This window comes from Dama dama, chromosome 23 (assembly GCF_033118175.1).
Source record: "Dama dama isolate Ldn47 chromosome 23, ASM3311817v1, whole genome shotgun sequence".
Taxonomy (NCBI): Eukaryota; Metazoa; Chordata; class Mammalia; order Artiodactyla; family Cervidae; genus Dama; species Dama dama.
The window spans coordinates 22,846,868-22,864,418 of record NC_083703.1 but is presented as its reverse complement, the minus strand read 5'-3'; the positions used below and the strand labels follow the sequence as shown (position 1 = coordinate 22,864,418).

The 17,551-nt window shown below is 38.5% G+C and overlaps 1 protein-coding gene across 3 annotated transcripts in view; it reads right to left on the bottom strand.

Moving 5' to 3' along the window:
- The window catches only part of PLXDC2 (plexin domain containing 2), a 423,190-nt gene that overhangs the window by 36,140 nt on the left and 369,499 nt on the right, over window positions 1–17,551 (bottom strand). For all 3 annotated transcript variants that reach the window (XM_061126171.1, XM_061126172.1, XM_061126173.1), the window contains exon 13: window positions 8,465–8,625. In XM_061126171.1, the coding sequence (XP_060982154.1) occupies window positions 8,465–8,625 (161 nt within the window). The remainder of the gene's footprint in view (window positions 1–8,464; window positions 8,626–17,551) is intronic.

Here is a 17,551-nt window from a genome sequence, read left to right as displayed (position 1 = left end):
AGTCGGCTCTTCACAGCAGTATTGAAACTTCAGCTTCAGCAACAGTTCTTTCAATGAATATTCAGGGTTGATCTCCTTTAGGATGGACTGGTTTGATCTCCTTGTAGTCCAAGGGACTCTCAAGAGTCTTCTCCAACAACACAGTTCAAAAGCATCAATTCATGATAAATTATTTAGTTGTTTCATAATGCTGTCCTAAAAATCACACTATTTTGAATTGGTGGAAAAATAATCTAAGTTTAATTTATTATGATTGCAATGCAATTATCATTACTAAATTAAAGTTTATAGTCTCTGTCTCTACAAATAGACTTAAGTATTTATTTTAACAAAAGTCAGCTATGAAAGTCAAAAAGAAGAAATTATTCAACCATTGGTATTATAAGTAGAGCAACTTTCTTTTAAAGAGCTAACAGAAAGAAAGACTTGGAATACCTAAAACATATATTGTGTTCTTAAAGCAACATAATTCAGGTTTACAGACACCCAAGTAGATTGTAGTTCTGTGGGATTTTGTTTATTTATTCACTTGATTCTTTCATCTTTTAAGGGTTTCCCTGTGGACTTTCATACACAAGTATAAATTATATGTGTGTGTGTGCTCAGTCCTTCAGTTGTTTCTGACTCTTTGTGACCCCATTGCCTGTCAAGCTCCTCTGTCCATGGAATTTTCCAGGCAAGAATACTGGAGTGGGTCTCCATTTCCTCCTCTAGGTGATCTTCCCGACCCAGGGATCAAACTCACACCTCTTGCTTCTCCTGCATTGGCAGACAGATTCTTTACCACTGCACAACCTGAGAAGCCCCATAAAAAATATATATACATATAAATATGTATGATAAAAATACAATATGAATATATATAAAATTCATTTCATGGCTTTATACACCATTAAAGATAATGAGTTATGGTATGGTAATTAAGGGGCTTCCCTGGTGGCTCAGATGATAAAGAATCTGCCTGCAATGTGGGAGACCTGGGTTTGATCCCTGGGTTGGGAAGATGCCCTGGAAGAGGGCATGGCAACCCACTCCAATATTCTTGCCTGGAGAATCCCCATGGCTAGCGGAGCCTGGTGGGCTACAGTCCCTGGGGTCACAAAGTCAGACAGGAGTGAGTGACTGAGCACAGCACATGGTAATTAAGAAGCAATTAGAGCAGAGAACTCAGTGAGATACTAAATATTTTATTCACTATTTTTAATAATTCTTCCTGATGAAGTGAAGAAAATATTTTATTAATTTAAAAACACTATAGTCTTGCCTGGAGAATCCCATGGACAGAGGATCCTGGTGAGCTACAGTCCATAGGGTCACAGAGAGTTGGACATGACTGAAGCAACTTAGCACACACACACACACACACACACACACACACACCCCCACACACCCACACACACACACACACACACACACACACACACACACACACACACACACACACACACGTTATCCAGAAGAGTAAATGAAAGATTATGCTTACAAAGAGCTCTTATTTTGGTAACTGCATAAATAAAAGAATCACCATAAACCTAAACTGATGTCTCAGAAACATTCAGCGATGGATATGAATAAAATTCCAGCATTTGAGACAGATATACAAAAAGTGTCTTTTTAAAAAATGCAAACAATTTTCACCTTTTTTCACATGGCTATATTTCTGGAAAGTTGCCATCTAATAAAACAACTTCTTTAAGGAGAGTGTCAAACCATTTCAGCTGGATTTTGCCTCATCTTTCCTTCTTCACAGTAATTCATCAGAAGTGAATGCCCCCTTTTGCCTCCTCTAAGAAATAAAAGTAAATATTTTCTTTCAAGAACCCACTTTTTCCTGGAGTTTCCTTTAAGACTGGAATAAGACTAAAGAATGCCTTAAGGGCAACACTCAGTTATGAAAAAAAATGTGACTTCAAGATAAAAAAAGATCCATGGGTCTATGAAATGAATTCTCTATTTACTACACAGGTTAGTCAATGAATCATGTCTTCCTGTCTTCCAAGTGCTATTCATTAGGCAGCTGTAAAGCAAGATGCCAAACTTTGAGTAAACACTTTTTTTCTCCCCAGCAGCAGCCTCTTGAATCCTTGCCTAGCTCCTTTCCTCTGGTTTCTTTCCTGGCAGCACTCCTGATTGCCAGGAAAAGTTGAGGGCCACAGCTGCCCGTCTTTCTTTCATCTCACTCTCCATGGGTCCTTGTTATTTACAAATATTTCTTGGGGTGAGGAATTCCTTGAATGACAAACTGCTCAGGAGCCTGTGGTTATGTGGGTGCTATAGCAGCACAGCCTACAGACCAGATGAGCCCCGAGTTCAAGTCTTGGCTCTGAAACTGGCTGTCACATGCCCCAAGTGAACTGTTTCACCATGCTGTGTTTCTGTCTCCACACTGGAGGTGCCTCCAAAAATGGTGGAGAGGAGAAAGGACACTTGCCACTTAGCTTTTAGGAATAGTGTGTATGTGCATGCTCAGCAGTGTCTGACTCTTTGCGACCCCACGGACTGCAGCCTGCCATGCTCCTCTGTCCATGGAATTTTCCAGGCAAGAATACTGGAGTAGGTTAAAACATTTAGGAAGAGAGGGGCATTTTCAATAGTGATATATGATAGTATTTAACAGTGGGAAAACATTTATGTCTATAACCCATATTCATTCTGTATTATAAATCACAGAATCTATGCCTAGAAATGTTCAGCAAATATTAAATTTCATGTAGAACCCAAGGCATTTTAATTCTTCCAAAGAAACAGTAGCTTCATGAAAATCTATTAAAAATTAAGGAACATGTGCTTATTTGAATATTTGTTCTCTGCTATTTTATTTCAATATAATGAACCTGATTTCAAAAAAAAGATTTTTAAGCATGTTATTGTATAATGAGATAGGTTTTAGTCAAACTCAAGTATCTTTTTGAAAGTTACTGAGAGAAGCCAGATAGGCCAACACAAATGAAAGCCATCTAGTAAAAAATCAAAAGAAAATGCTCAGTTTAAGACCTGAAGAGGATGAACAGAGAAATATAAAAGATAAGTTTATGAAAAATAGACTATTCTGCCAAATGAGTAAAGAGTGACTGTCTCAGGAGAATGGAACTCTTAGCCCCGATCCTCTAAGACATGAGGTGTAAACAGCTCAGTTATTGTTTAGTTACACAACATATGAAGTCATGGTTTGGTTTATCATCAAGACTTCCTGATTCTCAACTACTTTTCTCTTGATTTTAATCACTTGAGTCATAATCACTGAGCATTCCGTATAACAATGAATTTCTAGAATTTAATCCTTGTTTTATCCCATTCTCTTTCTATAAGAAAAAGTTTAAAAGCTAAAGTCCAGGTAACATATGAGGAAGAGTGTTTGCATCCACAAAACTTATGTATAATAATTGGTGCATCTTTTCTGCAAGAACATAATACAAATATAACAGCTACTGTCATTATTATCTTCACTAAAAAAAGAATAGCAAGGACAGCTACATAAAGTGGTGTACGTCTTTGGGTAATGATTTTGGCAATATTTGTTAAGTGCCTTTAAGATGTTTCTTTCTTTCATGAGATCATACTTTGGGGAAACTGTTCTAGGAACATAATGTATGTCTTTAGATACACATCTTCCTGGGCTTCTCAGCTGGTGCTAATGGTAAAGAGCCTGCCTGTCAAGGCAGGAGACATAAGAGACATGGGTTTGAACCCTGAATTGGGAAGATCCCCTGGAGGAGGCCTTGTCAACCCATTTCGGTAATCTAACTTGGAGAATCCCATGGACAGAGAAGCCTGGTGGGCTGCAGTCCATAGGGTTGCAAAGAGTCAGACATGACTAAGCAACTTAGCACACGTGCACACATCTTCCTACATGGCTACACACAGCGTGTGAAGCAAGTCCCTTTAACAGAGAGGCAGCATAGCCGAGAGGTTAAGGGCAGGATTCTAGAGAGCCTGGGCTGAAACCCTGACTCCGCCACTGACTGAATACATGATGCTGAGCAAGCTGCTTAAATTCTGTGCCTTATCTTCCTCATCTATGACATGGAGATCATTTTAGTGCCTCACAGTTCTCTGTGAGGCACTAAATGAGGTAATAAATACAAATCACTTTCACCAGTGAATTTAATACATGTTCACTGTTATCATTATCATGTTCATGTTCATTATCATGTTCATGGGGCCAATTATAAGAGCAAACAATGGTAAGAACTCCAACTGCACCAGAATACAATATGGCTGCATAAACTGTGGCCTATCCACTTAAGGGCCAACGTATTAAATTGTCATACGGGGGGAAGTCAGTCAGACAGGGAAGCAGAAATATCATATGACATCCTTTATATGTGGGATCTATAAAGAAATGATACACATGAACTTACTTAAAAAACAGAAAGAGACTCACAGACTTAGAAAACAAACTCATGGCTGCCAGTGGGGAAAAGCGATAGTTAAGGACTTTGGGAAGGTTATGTACACACTGCTATATTTAAAATGGATAACCAAAAGAAAGCTATTGTATAGCACATGGAACTCTGCTCAATGTTATGTGCCAGCCTGGATGGGAAGGGAGTTTGATGGAGAATGGATACTTGTGCATGTATTTCATCTGAAACTATCACAATACTGTTAATTGGCTATATCCTAATATAAACTGTTTCTGGTGTTAAAAATAAATAAATAAATAAATAAAAATAAAAATAATTCATCACAGCATACACTTATTTTTTAGCATGGAAACTAATTTCTGTAAATGTTTAATGCAGTCTGAATTTCGTGGTGAAACACACAAGAAACATACTGGGTCACATTTTAACATCATGGACATTGGGATGTGTCTTAAAGTCAAGGGCATGTCACAGTGAAATGGGGAGTGTGTGATGCAGCTCACACTTGCTTCAGTCCGTGGTAGGCAGAATAATGGCTTCCCAGTGATGTCCATGTCCTAATTGCAAAAACCGGTCAACCATCAGATAGGCAGAACAGACTTTGTAGATGTGATTAAACTAAGGCCCGTGACCTGGGGAGGTTATCTGGGATCACAAGGGGCCTTACGAGAAGGTGGTAGGGGTTGGAGTTAGTAGTAGACGATGTGATGACAGAAGCAGAGATGGGATGATAGGAAGAAGGGGCCAGGAGCCAAGAAATGCATGAAGTCTCTAGCAATTGAAAATGGTACGGAAATGATTCTTCCTGAAGCTTCTAGGAGTCAGTTCCACCAACACCTTGACTTTAGCCCAATGAGACTGAGTTTGGATTTCTGACCTTCAGAACTGTAAGAGAGTGCGTGTTGTTTTAAGCTACCAGGTTCATGGTAATTTGTTACAGCAGCAATAGAAAACTAATACACAGTCAAATTGGGTGAAATAAGGTTCTTTTTACTTCAAGGCATCGTGAACAATGTTAGGCCCGTGGTGTTTCTGAACACCTCTTCACAGCATATGGGACAATCAACGTAAAGCTGTTGAATGAATGTTGAATGCAATAGCATACAGCCATCAGAATGATGTTTCAAAAATAAAAAGTATAAATTTGCATTTCAGTGAAATCACAATTATACTAAATGGGCAGACGCCAAGTTATGCATGTAAAAATTACAGAAAAACACACAGTTACAGTGATTTGTTCTGTACATTAGGACTCTAAGTGACTTTATTTTTTGTTTTTATGTTTCCACATTTTTTTTTTTTTTTTTGAGAATGAAGAGGTAAAATTTTCTTAATGGGAAAAAAAGCACATCAAATTCGCCTAAAAAGCAGACAGTAATATAATATAGAAGATGAAAAGCAACTGAGACAATATTGATAAACACAATCTCTTCATGCACCAATAGCTCTAATTTAGTTAGTAATTCAAATCTTTGAATTCATAGGTCTGGCATGTCAGTAAAACTGTGCAGTCATCATGCATTTGTGTTTTGATTTTGCAGACATGGGTCAGCTTTAATAATAGTACAGTTATGATGATTATCTTCAAAAATCATCTGCCGACCAGCCGCTGTGAGCTCCATGAGGACGGCAGGGTGTCAAAGAGCCAATGATGGAGGCAGAATTATTGGCAATTGACTCAATGGCAAGAAAAAAGGCAAAGAGAAGAGAAGCTGGGAACCTGAGGATTAGGCATGGAAAGATGAGGATTCTTCCTAGAACTGTAGCTCTCTGATCTTGGGGAAGGCGATCCACCACTCTGGACCTCAGTCTCTTCCTGTGTGTTATGAGGGTGTAGGACCCAGTGTGTTAAAAGGCTTAAACACGTGACAGTTATGGCAGCAGCCTGGTGTCTGGTTAGTCACTGAAGATTTACAGCTTGTCACCTGTCAGCCTTTGGAGCAAAGCAGTCATGACCTTGGGAAATGACCTTTCTTCCATCAGAACTAAGGTGGAAGCACATTAACAAGACTTAATATGAGTTTTCCAACTAACCACAATGCCTCATCATTACACAATTATTATGACTTTGGGCTTTCCTGGTGGCTCAGACAGTTAAGAATCTGCTTGCAATAAGGGAGACCTGGGTTTGATTCCTGGGTCAGGAAGATCCCCTGGAGAAGGCAATGATTTTCCCACTTCGGTAAGTCATTAAATTATCACTTTAAATGAAAATGCCAATTTTGGAAGACATTGTGTGTGAAAATTTAGTGGAAGTTTGAAATGTCCTAGGATATTTATCTTTTTTCTAGAAAGTACTTATAGAATACCCTTATTTGAAAGAGATTTCAGTTATTTAATTGAAATCTAGAGGAAGTTATAAGTCTTCAGGGTGAAATAAATCACCTATATATTTAACTTTAATGCAAAACAGAAAGGTAAATGCCAGAGAAATATATAGATGTATTACTATGGATAGAATTTCAGAGGAAAGAGAGAATATGTGTGGCTGTCCTGGCAGAGCGATGGTAAGGAAAGCTTACAGGGTACATGGTGTCAAAGGCTATCGGGATCCAGAATTCAAAGACTGAGGTGGAAGAGGGGACTTTGTAGGTGGAAGGAACAGAACGAGCAATGTCTTGGTGGCACAGAGAATTTCGGGTGTGTGTGGAGAAGAACATGGAGTGAATTGGATGGTACTGAACTCCATGTTGAAGGTGGCTCAGATGGTAAAGAATCTGCATGCAATGCAGGAGACCCGGGTTCGATTCCTGGGTCTGGAAGATCCCCTAGAGAACGGAATGGCAGCCCACTCCAGTATTCTTGCCTGGAGAGTTCCATGGACAGAGGAGCCTGGTGGGTTACAGTCCATAGGTGGCAAAGAATCAGACATGACTCAGCGACTAACACGAATTCCAAGTTGAGGCGCTATGGGATAAAAATTGAAATGACAGACAAGACAGAAACAGCCAAGGTCTTGAAGGAGATCTAAGAAGACTGCACTTCACTCCACAGACAGCAGAGAGCCATAGAGGACTTCTGAACAATTATTTAATTGATTTGCATTCACTTCCCACTGTTACAGAGGCCAAGGGTAAATTTGCAGTTTAAAGGTCATCACAATTTCTCACTTAACATGTGAATAAAATTCTAAGTAACTATCTGTATATCACCTGGTGAACTGGAGAAGATCTAAACTTTTCAAGTTGGAAGCTCTGAGGGAGGTTTCCTTCACTGCTCTAGCATTTATGTTGTGTTGAAGAGGAGTGTGGCTCCATGATGTGGGGATGAAAGCCATGCACACAGGGGAACCAGGAAGCCCAGTTGTCTGAGAGACAGAAGGTGACTTGGTCACACTCACACTGACCTTATCCTGTGGCCCCCGGGCTTCCCAGTCTCAGGACTTCTGGACACCAGGGCTCGGCTCTGGCCCTTCATACACTGCTGCTGTTCCTCCCACCCACTGTCTTGGGCACTGGCATATTGTACATGCAAACACAACACTCATTTGGCTTGGTGCTCTCATTGTGTTTGAATGAGTGTATGTACATGCATGTGCATTTACATGTATTGATGAATGTATAAAAACACATGTGCTCACACAAAATGCCAATGGCACATACCATTATCTTATTGTTATAACTGTTATTTTGTAGGGAAATCTCTCTATTTTTCCTAAATGGTTTGTGAGCATTTTAAGAGCAGGCCCACCATACTGTATTATGAACCCAGCCAATACTCAATTAGTACTTATCAATTAGTTGATTTAAGCTAAGTCCTTCAGCCTGTGGCACATGGTGCATTCCTTTCAGGATCAGAAGAACAGCTGGTTCACATACTTGCTATAACGGGACAAAAAATATGGTTTCTATTTTCTTTCAGGTCTGAAAAAGGCAAGATGGCTTATTTCTTTTAAAGCTCCTGAGATAAGGTAACTGAATTCAGCACATGAAAGCCATCCGTCAATACACGTGTGCGTGCGTGCGTGTGTGTGTGAAGGCAGCCAGCTCCCAAGTGCAAAGTGGAGAAATGTGCTAAATATTAAACGCAGGTGGTGTTAGCAAATGGCTACAGTTCATCAGTTGGCAAGGTTTTCATGTACTCTATTTGACACTTACCTCAATAAAGAAGATACTGGCTGCTGATGTCGGGTGGTGATACATGTAGACTGTCACAAGGATGGCGGCGGCTATGATGAGGACCAGGATGAGAATCCCGACGATGAGACCGGCGTGAAGGGCTCCTCCTTTCTTCTCGGCTGCACTGTCATCCGTAGAGGCTGGAAGAGTAGGACAGCTGTCAGACATCCATGGGTGCACTCACAGAGCTGCGTTTTCATTGAGGGGGACATTCATATTCTTAATAAAGTACCAGTGAAAGTTTTTTTTAAACTTTCTGAACGACTTTTCTTTTCCGCAACACTAACTTTAGAAGTTAGATGCTCTTTCCTTGGCAAATGAAAAAACCCATACTCTTATGATTAAAAGCACATTTATAACTGTTTTAATTTATGGTTCAATAGTCTTTATTCTGTTAAATAAGGCAAAATTAATAGCCTTTATTCTAAAAGTACTGGGGAAAATCTAAAACTCTAATTAACTGTATAATAAATTTAACTTTGATCTTTCTCATTAAACCACTGGCACTGTTACCTATGGAAAAATTGATTACCTTTTGAAATCTCCTCTCTCATTTTCTTTTGGAAAATTTGAACTGAAGAGTACCAAACATCTTTTGGTGGGCTACACAGACATTTTTGAGAAAGTCTGTGCATGAGTTCAAAGGATAATTTTCAAAATCTGTTTTAAACTGAAATGCTCTATAAAAGTGTAACAGATGGATGCTAAATGACCCGCAAATAGTTTATCACTATCTAAAGGGAACACAGCATATGAGAATATTCTACTATGCCACAGACTAATATCATTTTCTGTAACTTTACTAAGATACTCTCCATTGTAATATCCATTTCAGAGAGTAAGGAAAAAGGAGAAATTAAATTTTGAAAGCAATAATTAGCCTAGCCAAGCCAACCAACCAAATAAAACCAATCTCTAAAGTCTTCTCTTGTTCTAAGATTCTATAATATTTGATGTCTACTCAGGCATTTAGAGGAGATAGTCTTAAATTATGTGCAGCAGGAAATTGTACCTTATTACATAATATGATGGGTATTTTTGAATCATTAGAAAATTCTTTAAGACTCAGAAGTTCTAGAACAGTGATTCCAAATCCTTTCATTAGCAATTTACATCTTTGTTATTTCCAACTTTTGCATCTATGTTTTAAACATTTTTTGGTCTATTAAACCTCACTTAATAAGCACTGATTTATTTCTTTTATCATAATTTTTGTTAGTAGAAAAAACCAGATGTGACTACCTATCAGAATGTGTGGTAAATACAAGAAAACAAAATTACAAATGGAGAAGAGAAATATGAACTCCCAATTCTTCCCATCCATGCTTTCAAGTTTTGTTGCTATTATTTGTTTATTCTTTGCGTGAGACCCATAGTTCATTAATCCTTCTCCACGTCTAATGGGCTTCCCTGGTGGCTCAGGTGGTAAAGAAACTGCCTGCCATGTGGGAGACCTGGGTTCGGTCCCGGGGTTGGGAAGATCCCCGGAAGGGCATGGCAACCCACCCCAGTATTCTTGCCTGGAGAATCCCCATGGACAGAGGAGCCTGGGGGGCTACAGTGCATGGGGTCGCAAACAGTCAGACACGACAGAGCGACTAAGCACAGCACAGCACTCCACATCTGATAAAGCCTAAATTCCCAAAGCTTTCCCTTACAAAACAGAATTCATTAGTCACGGAATGTAAAATTTAGGGTAATTCATTATGAAAAAGTTCATTTTCAGAGGATTCTGGAAGATGGTAGAGGAAGTATCAGGAATGTCTTCTCACATTGACAACAATTCCACTGGCAGAATCTGACAACTCTGGACTCTATTGAAGGCTTGTAACTTCCAGCAAGAAGGCTCACACTGCATGTCGTGGTTAATTCAAGGCAATTTCAGTGCTTAGGACAGTAGTAACTACCCATCCTTGGCTGCTCAGCCATGGGGCAGGCAGCTACACCCCTGCTTCTGATGCAGCCTGTCTAGTCTTTGGTTAGGCCCTCTCTCCATGTGGTCAATAACAGTAACTATGCCATAGGGTTACGCCATAGGGTTGTGAAAAATCAAACATCTCATACATATTAAGTACATGAGAACGCACCTGGCATTTAATAAGTACTTAACTGATGTAGTTATTACATTATTATATTTTATATGAGGCAGATTGAGGCAAATTACACTGTCAGATTCAGGACACTGCATAAACTATGTTTTTGCCCTTAACATTTGTTACTTTTAAGAGTCTGGCTTCATTTTTAAGTATGCTTGTATTCTTGCATTTTGTACACTTGACTTTTTTTTCTTATTTTTAAAAGAGGGTAACAGATCGCTTTCATGGAAAAATAGGATTAATTTAAAATGTTGCTTTGGAGAATATGTGGCAAAAATATCTGCTAGAGTCACGAAAGGAAGCCTTGAATGTTTATTCAAATCTCATGTATAATTCCATCCAACTACCCATCCATCCATCCATCCATCCATCCATCCATCCATCCATCCATTTATCCATCCATCCTTCCACCCATCCATCTATCCCTCCTTCCATTCATGCATCTTTCCATCCATTTATCTCTTCTTCCATTCATGCATCCATGCATGCATGCACGCATTCTCCATCTATCGCTCTTTTCATTCATGCATCCATCTATCCAAACAGCATCTGGATCTTTTTCTGGGATTAGTAATCTTTCAGAAGCATCATGAAGTCTGGTCTCATTGTGTGTGTGTGTGTGTGTGTGTGTGTGTGTGTGTGTGTGTGAAGATGGGGAAGGGAAGGAAAAGGCACCTGTGACTTGACCTTGGACTGTGATTTCTCAAATGGGCCAGAGACCCAGAGTCTGTTGAGAAGGCATCAGGCAAGGGGCAGTTTCTAAGGAAGAAGAGGAGAGCTAGGGACATGTTTCACTCAAAACCTCAGCAGTTCTGTCAATAAAACTATGACTTGCAGGCCATATGTTGCCAATCTTTAGGATGAAAAATCATAATCATAATCATAACTGCATTTATTCCTTGAAATCCACTATTTTTATTTAGGCATAAATGCTTACACTCACAATGATTATTAATCTATATTTCTAATAATGGCTACTTATAATATCCTCCTTTACAAATTCTTCTTTACAGTGCTGGTTTGGATGTTAAGACACCATTTCATATCTGATGAAACCTGTACAGAATGTAGTTTGTTACAAGCCAATAAGCACTTTATAACATTTTTGGATGATAATTTTAACAAAATAAACAATCTTCATGGATTTTCAAAATATTACTAACCAGTAGGAAACATGAATGTGCACATGACTTTAAGACGTGTCATAATTAGAACAAATCATTTAGGGAGAAATGTAGCAAATTTCAAAATACTACAGAGCTATCTTGGTGTCCCAAGCCTATGCTATTTCTAAATACTTCACAAAAAATCAAAATGAAGTGGCAAAAATTGTACTCATATTTCTGGAGAACTTACTTTTCTGCTCTCACTATTTAGCCAAGCTTTCTGCATCTCTATTCTAGCTGCTTTCTTTATTAACAAGTATTATGATGGCACATTAAGGAACGTTAAATCTGGAGATAAAGTGAATATATCATTGATGTGCTTTGATTTCAAATTATTTCACTATTTGGTTTTCAGTTTGATACCACTTTTCAATTAAATGGAGTAGGGTTTACACACTTATGCTGCTGCTGCTGCTGCTGCTAAGTCACTTCAGTCGTGTCCAACTCTGTGCGACCCCACAGACGGCAGCCCACCAAGCTCCCCCGTCCCTGGGATTCTCCAGGCAAGAACACTATAGTGGGCTGCCATTTCCCTCTCCAATACATGAAAGTGAAAAGTGAAAGTGAAGTCGCTCAGTCGTGTCCAACTCTTAGTGATCCATGGACTGCAGCCTACCAGGCGGAGGCCCATGGGATTTTCCAGGCAAGAGTACTGGAGTGGGGTGCCATTGCCTTCTCCATTACACACTTATGGGGAACTGCAAACAACACAGAGAACCCTCTCTGGTAAAAATCACGATCAACTCAAACACAAGTTGAAATTTAAAATGTTTAAGCAAGTGCTAGTAATTTCCATAATTGAAATTTAGTTCATTCACCTCGGGGGCAGACTGCTCAAATAAATTGATTTCATTCCTCAGAAAAGACAACGAACAAAGATGTTATCTCTGACAATATTCATTCCTGAGGTTCAACTGATTGTTCTTAGAAATTGGCAGAAAGAAGTAGGTCGAAGAAGACTCTGAACCTGTATCAGGTACAAACTTCTGAAGTTCGTCAGAGTCTATATGAGTTGGGGGAATATTCAAACAGGTCAGGAGGAATCTAGCCTGAAAACCAAGTTCTTTTTCTATTCTTGGAAATATCTTATGCTCTTTCATTTATGTCCCAAAGTGAACAAAAGTCAAAGAATTACCCTCACACACACACACAGTATCACATAGAGGACAATTCAAGTCTTTAGCTTGTTTACCTTTACACTGTATATTTAAATACGATGAGTTAATGATAAGAGACAATAAGACCCCCCAAAGGGAGGCTCAGAGCCAAAAAATAAAAGAGGAAATATATAAATATATTTGAAAAGCCTACCAAATCAAAGCCTTTTTTTCAGCTCTCTTGGAGACATACTTTAAAACATAAATGAAGCACAGAAAATCAATAGTATCAAAGATAATACACTCCCATCTGATCCACAGAGTGACCTATCAATTCTTATGAGTTTCTAACTTTTAGAACTTTATAAAACACAGATCAATATTTAGACACAGAGAGGACTTTGAGAACTGTCAAATCAATCAAAGCATTATACTATCTTTGGGTAAGTTTTATAGCTACCATGATAGCAAAGATGACAGATTTTTAAAAGGCATTAAGCACATACTGAAAATATCCAGGACCTCATGTAAATGTGTTTAATTTTCTGCACTCCAAGAAAAGTTCATAAATTATTGATAAAAGATAAGATGAAACAAAGTAGAAGAAAGACGATAGGCGGAAAGAAGGAAAAAAAATTGACCTTTTGTTTCTTCAAGGTGTAGCATTTAATTTTAGACCTCTATGTCTCCTTGGTCTTTCTATGCCTGTTGTTTTTTTTAGTATTTATATGTATGTAGTATTGATAATGAAATTTAGAAGTACAATTCTTGAATACATTAGAGGTTTTAATACACTGCTGAAATGATCATACCCACTTTTAAATCTTGTCAGTAACTCAAGTCCAGCAATAAAGTAAAACTAAAATAGAAACATTCCTTGTCTGAAATTTTATTCACTTTAAAGAGTTAGTTCTAAATCTAACTATTCTCTTGGCTTAAAAAAAAATCCATAAATCCCACAACATATAACGTCTTTTGGGGGACCAAGAGGCTTTGGGCAAAGTCTTGCATGAATTTATTAAAAAAAATCCATAAATCTTATACAGGTGATGTCAAGTGTTCTTTCTTAACACTTCAGAATGAAGTTGAACTACAAAATGCTTAAAATGTTAGTGTTGCATTTTTGGATTGAAAACACACGAGTCTCCCTGTGGAATATTATTGAACCTATTTATGAGCTACCAAATGTAACAGCAGAAAATCAAGTAAAAGAAAAAATTTCACTAAACTGACTTTTCCTTTGGAAGTTTCCCTTGCAACTGATGTCATTTTGTAGCTCACATAATTTCCTTCATGACACTTTTAATTTTCTACAGACATGATATGACCTTGACTTCATTTAGAGTTTCTCTGGGTATTTTACGTATCTTCTTATTTCTCATAATTCTCTTTGTTCTTTCATTTTCTTAATCATGGTGTTCCTATTTTTTCTTTTGGATGCTTACCAATCTGTCAATATTATTTGGGCATTAGGGTTCCTTGAAACTATTATATGAGCCATACTTAATCCACAGTATGAATCACTGTGACCCTACATTCATTCATAATTCACATGATGACATCTCCCTAGGAGGGATTTGAGTAAGTACTGTGAAAAGATATTAAAATGGTGCACAAAACACAGCTAAGTGCATTATGTGTGGTGAGAATAATATTCTGGCAGGGGCAGCTGGCCCAGCTTCTCGTCTGCAGCCTGTGCTACTACAGAGCAGCTGTGAAATGTCATCCAGGGAAACATATAAAATGTTCTGGCTTAAAAGAGCTTACGGTATGACAATCCTTTTTAAACAATAATCCACTACCTTTTATCTCAGGAAAATAAGGCTAAATAAAATTTCCGTGAAATCATATTAAAAGAAATGCTTGATTCCATCAAAATGAGGGAATTTGGAGAGTAGTCACCACCCAGTCTGCTACTAGCCTTGTTATGTGATTAGTGCTTTTGTGCATGTATGTGTGTGAGCATCAAAAAGAGGGGATTCGCCATATTTATAGCTACCGTAACACCAAAAGCAAATCCTTGTAATGATCCATTCTGGCTTTCATTTCTTATTTGTATGTGCTATGTTTTGTAATGATTGACCCGTGTCTTTAATATTTTCAGCAACCAAGATCTTTATAAGATCTAACTTTTAAAGTTTCCCTAACATCAGCTTTCTATATCAAGTTGTCTTGCTTCTTTATTTAAAAGTATATTTAAAAATCGTTTGCTAAAAATGTGTCTCTATTTCTATAAAATAACCCACAGAAATCTTAGTACTTAAGTTTCCCATCTAAATAGTAAACATATATTAAATATATATGAAAAATATATTCACAATTACAATGGAATACCAAAGAAGAGGTTGACAGTATACTTTCAAGATCTGGGGGTACAGAAGAGAGTGACTCTTCATGCCATTTAATCCTGTCTATCTGAATGAAGTCACTTATATTAAAACAGTTCATTTATATACAAACATATGAATGAATATACAAATGCAATAAATGTTTGCTTTCCTATCAAATCCATCATGTTTTCTGAACATAGAGAAGGAACCTTTTCACCTTGCTCCCGTCAGTGTGGAGAGATAGATGTGTGTCCAAACCACTTAGCTAATGTGAACCCTTGCTATTGCCATTTCTTTTAATCATGGCTGTCTTACCAAGTCAATATGAGGCTTTCTTGAAATTATTCATGGAAATGGGAAGCTTAAGTGCATGCTGGATAAAGCAAGGATGTCTCAGTGAATAGCTTTTCCAGTGGAAAGATCAAGATCAATCTCCATGTACCTTCACTGTCTACCCGTTTGAAGGAAAACAAACCACCAAGCTCCTTGAGAGTTTACCTGCCTCTCCCCTCTCCTGCAGTAACTGGGACATGGCCATGTTACATAGAATCTGCAGACAGTATCTGAAAAACAAAAGCCCAGCTGCTATGGTTTGGTAGGCTGTCTAAACAAAATTAACCTTATGGAGAGCTTCTTTTGAAAACTGCTAAATATTAAGGCAGTCTCAAGTTCTTTGGCACCTGAGTTTATATTTACAATTAATGAGAACCTATGTGCTTCCTATGAAAGCATGGATTAATTTAGTTGCTGGAGATGTCAATTTGGCCCTTGTGGGTACCTCAGGATTGAACATTAGCCCTTGATGTTAACAACCAAACAACTTTTTGCTATTTGTTGTGGTTGATGTATAGAATCTCCTAGGAGGGTAAATGGGCAGGACTAAATGAATGTGCTATGTATCTCAAAAAGACAGAATCGGAAACTGGAAAAAAATAAACTTGGGTAGAGCTTCGAAGTGCATTTTAATTTGTGTTACCAGAAGTAATAAGACAGGCTATAAAACTATAAACATATATCATAATAAAATATGATATAAATAAAACTATAAACATATATCAAGGGTGGAAAGAAAAAACTGGAACTACTGAGGACCAGTTTTGAAGGGTAAGTATAGTTCACTGTTTCACATCAGAACTGTCAAAACACGGCTCAGATAATGCCTTTAATGGGGGCAGATTCAGCTGGCCTGCTTGGGAAGAAGGATGCTAAAAAAATGTGTTTATCATGACTGTCTTCCCCTTAGGTCCTGAAATATCAACTTTCCTGGAATACAGAGCTCCACACGTTGAATGTGGGATAGAATATGGTTAGGCCTGGAGGTGAGCACTATTCTCAGCCTCACCTTTCCATCAAATCAGCTTTGTGAACTGGCCCCACACGTGGGTACAAAGCAGTACTGTGAATCTTACAGTCATCTGGGCTCTTAACCCGTTGAGGGATGGGCTCAGAGGACCCATGGGGCTCATTCTGACCATGAACTGGCACCTGGAGCTGTCCGCGCTTGCTGAGATCCTGCGTGGCTTTAGTAGAGGGAGAGTGGCAAGCAAGTGGCTACACAGTGTCCATGCTTTCATTCAACATGCATTCAAGCTTCAGCGAGACAAAGGATCCCATTTCCATGAATAATTTCAAGAAGGCTTCATGCTGGCCTGGGAGTACAGCCGTGACTGAGAGGCGTGCAGGTGGTAAGGCTCAGGTTAGCTCAGGGGTTTGGACACACCTCTGTCTTTTCACCCCGATAGGTACAGGGTGAAGGGGATTCTTCCCCCACATTCAGCGCCACAGCTGGAGAAGCCCTCCCAGGTTGCAGGATGGCTGTGGGGAGCAGAGCGCATGCTCCGACGTCAGTGTTTAGTGCTGCAGCCGGGCTATATCCCTTACGGATTAGGGAGCCCAGACAGATGACTTAAATCCCTGTCCTTCTGATATTTCGTGCGTAAAATAGGATTACAGTATGACTTTCTTCATGGGGTACTCTAAGCATTAAATGAGATCAACGTGCAAAATCCTTAAATGAATGCCTGGTGTACAGTAACAGTCCAATAATTGCAAGATAATTTTATCACTATTAGCAACTACATGGGAGGATTCTAAGAACAATTTAACGTAAACCACGAATCAAATAATCAGAGGCGTTAAATTTTATGCTCATTAATTAGAGAAGCTTCTTTGTTAAGGATAAATCTTTTTGCTCTCTTTTGTTGAGAATTTGAAGAAGCTTGGAAAAATTTACTCATGAGAGTTAAGAAAAAACTAGTTCATGAGAAGCACACCAACATTTCTGTTTTCTTACTTTTTTTTCCACTAAGGTAAAATTTGCATCCTGGAAATGCACAGATCTTATATACCAAAGGAATCATCAGCCAAACCAACATAC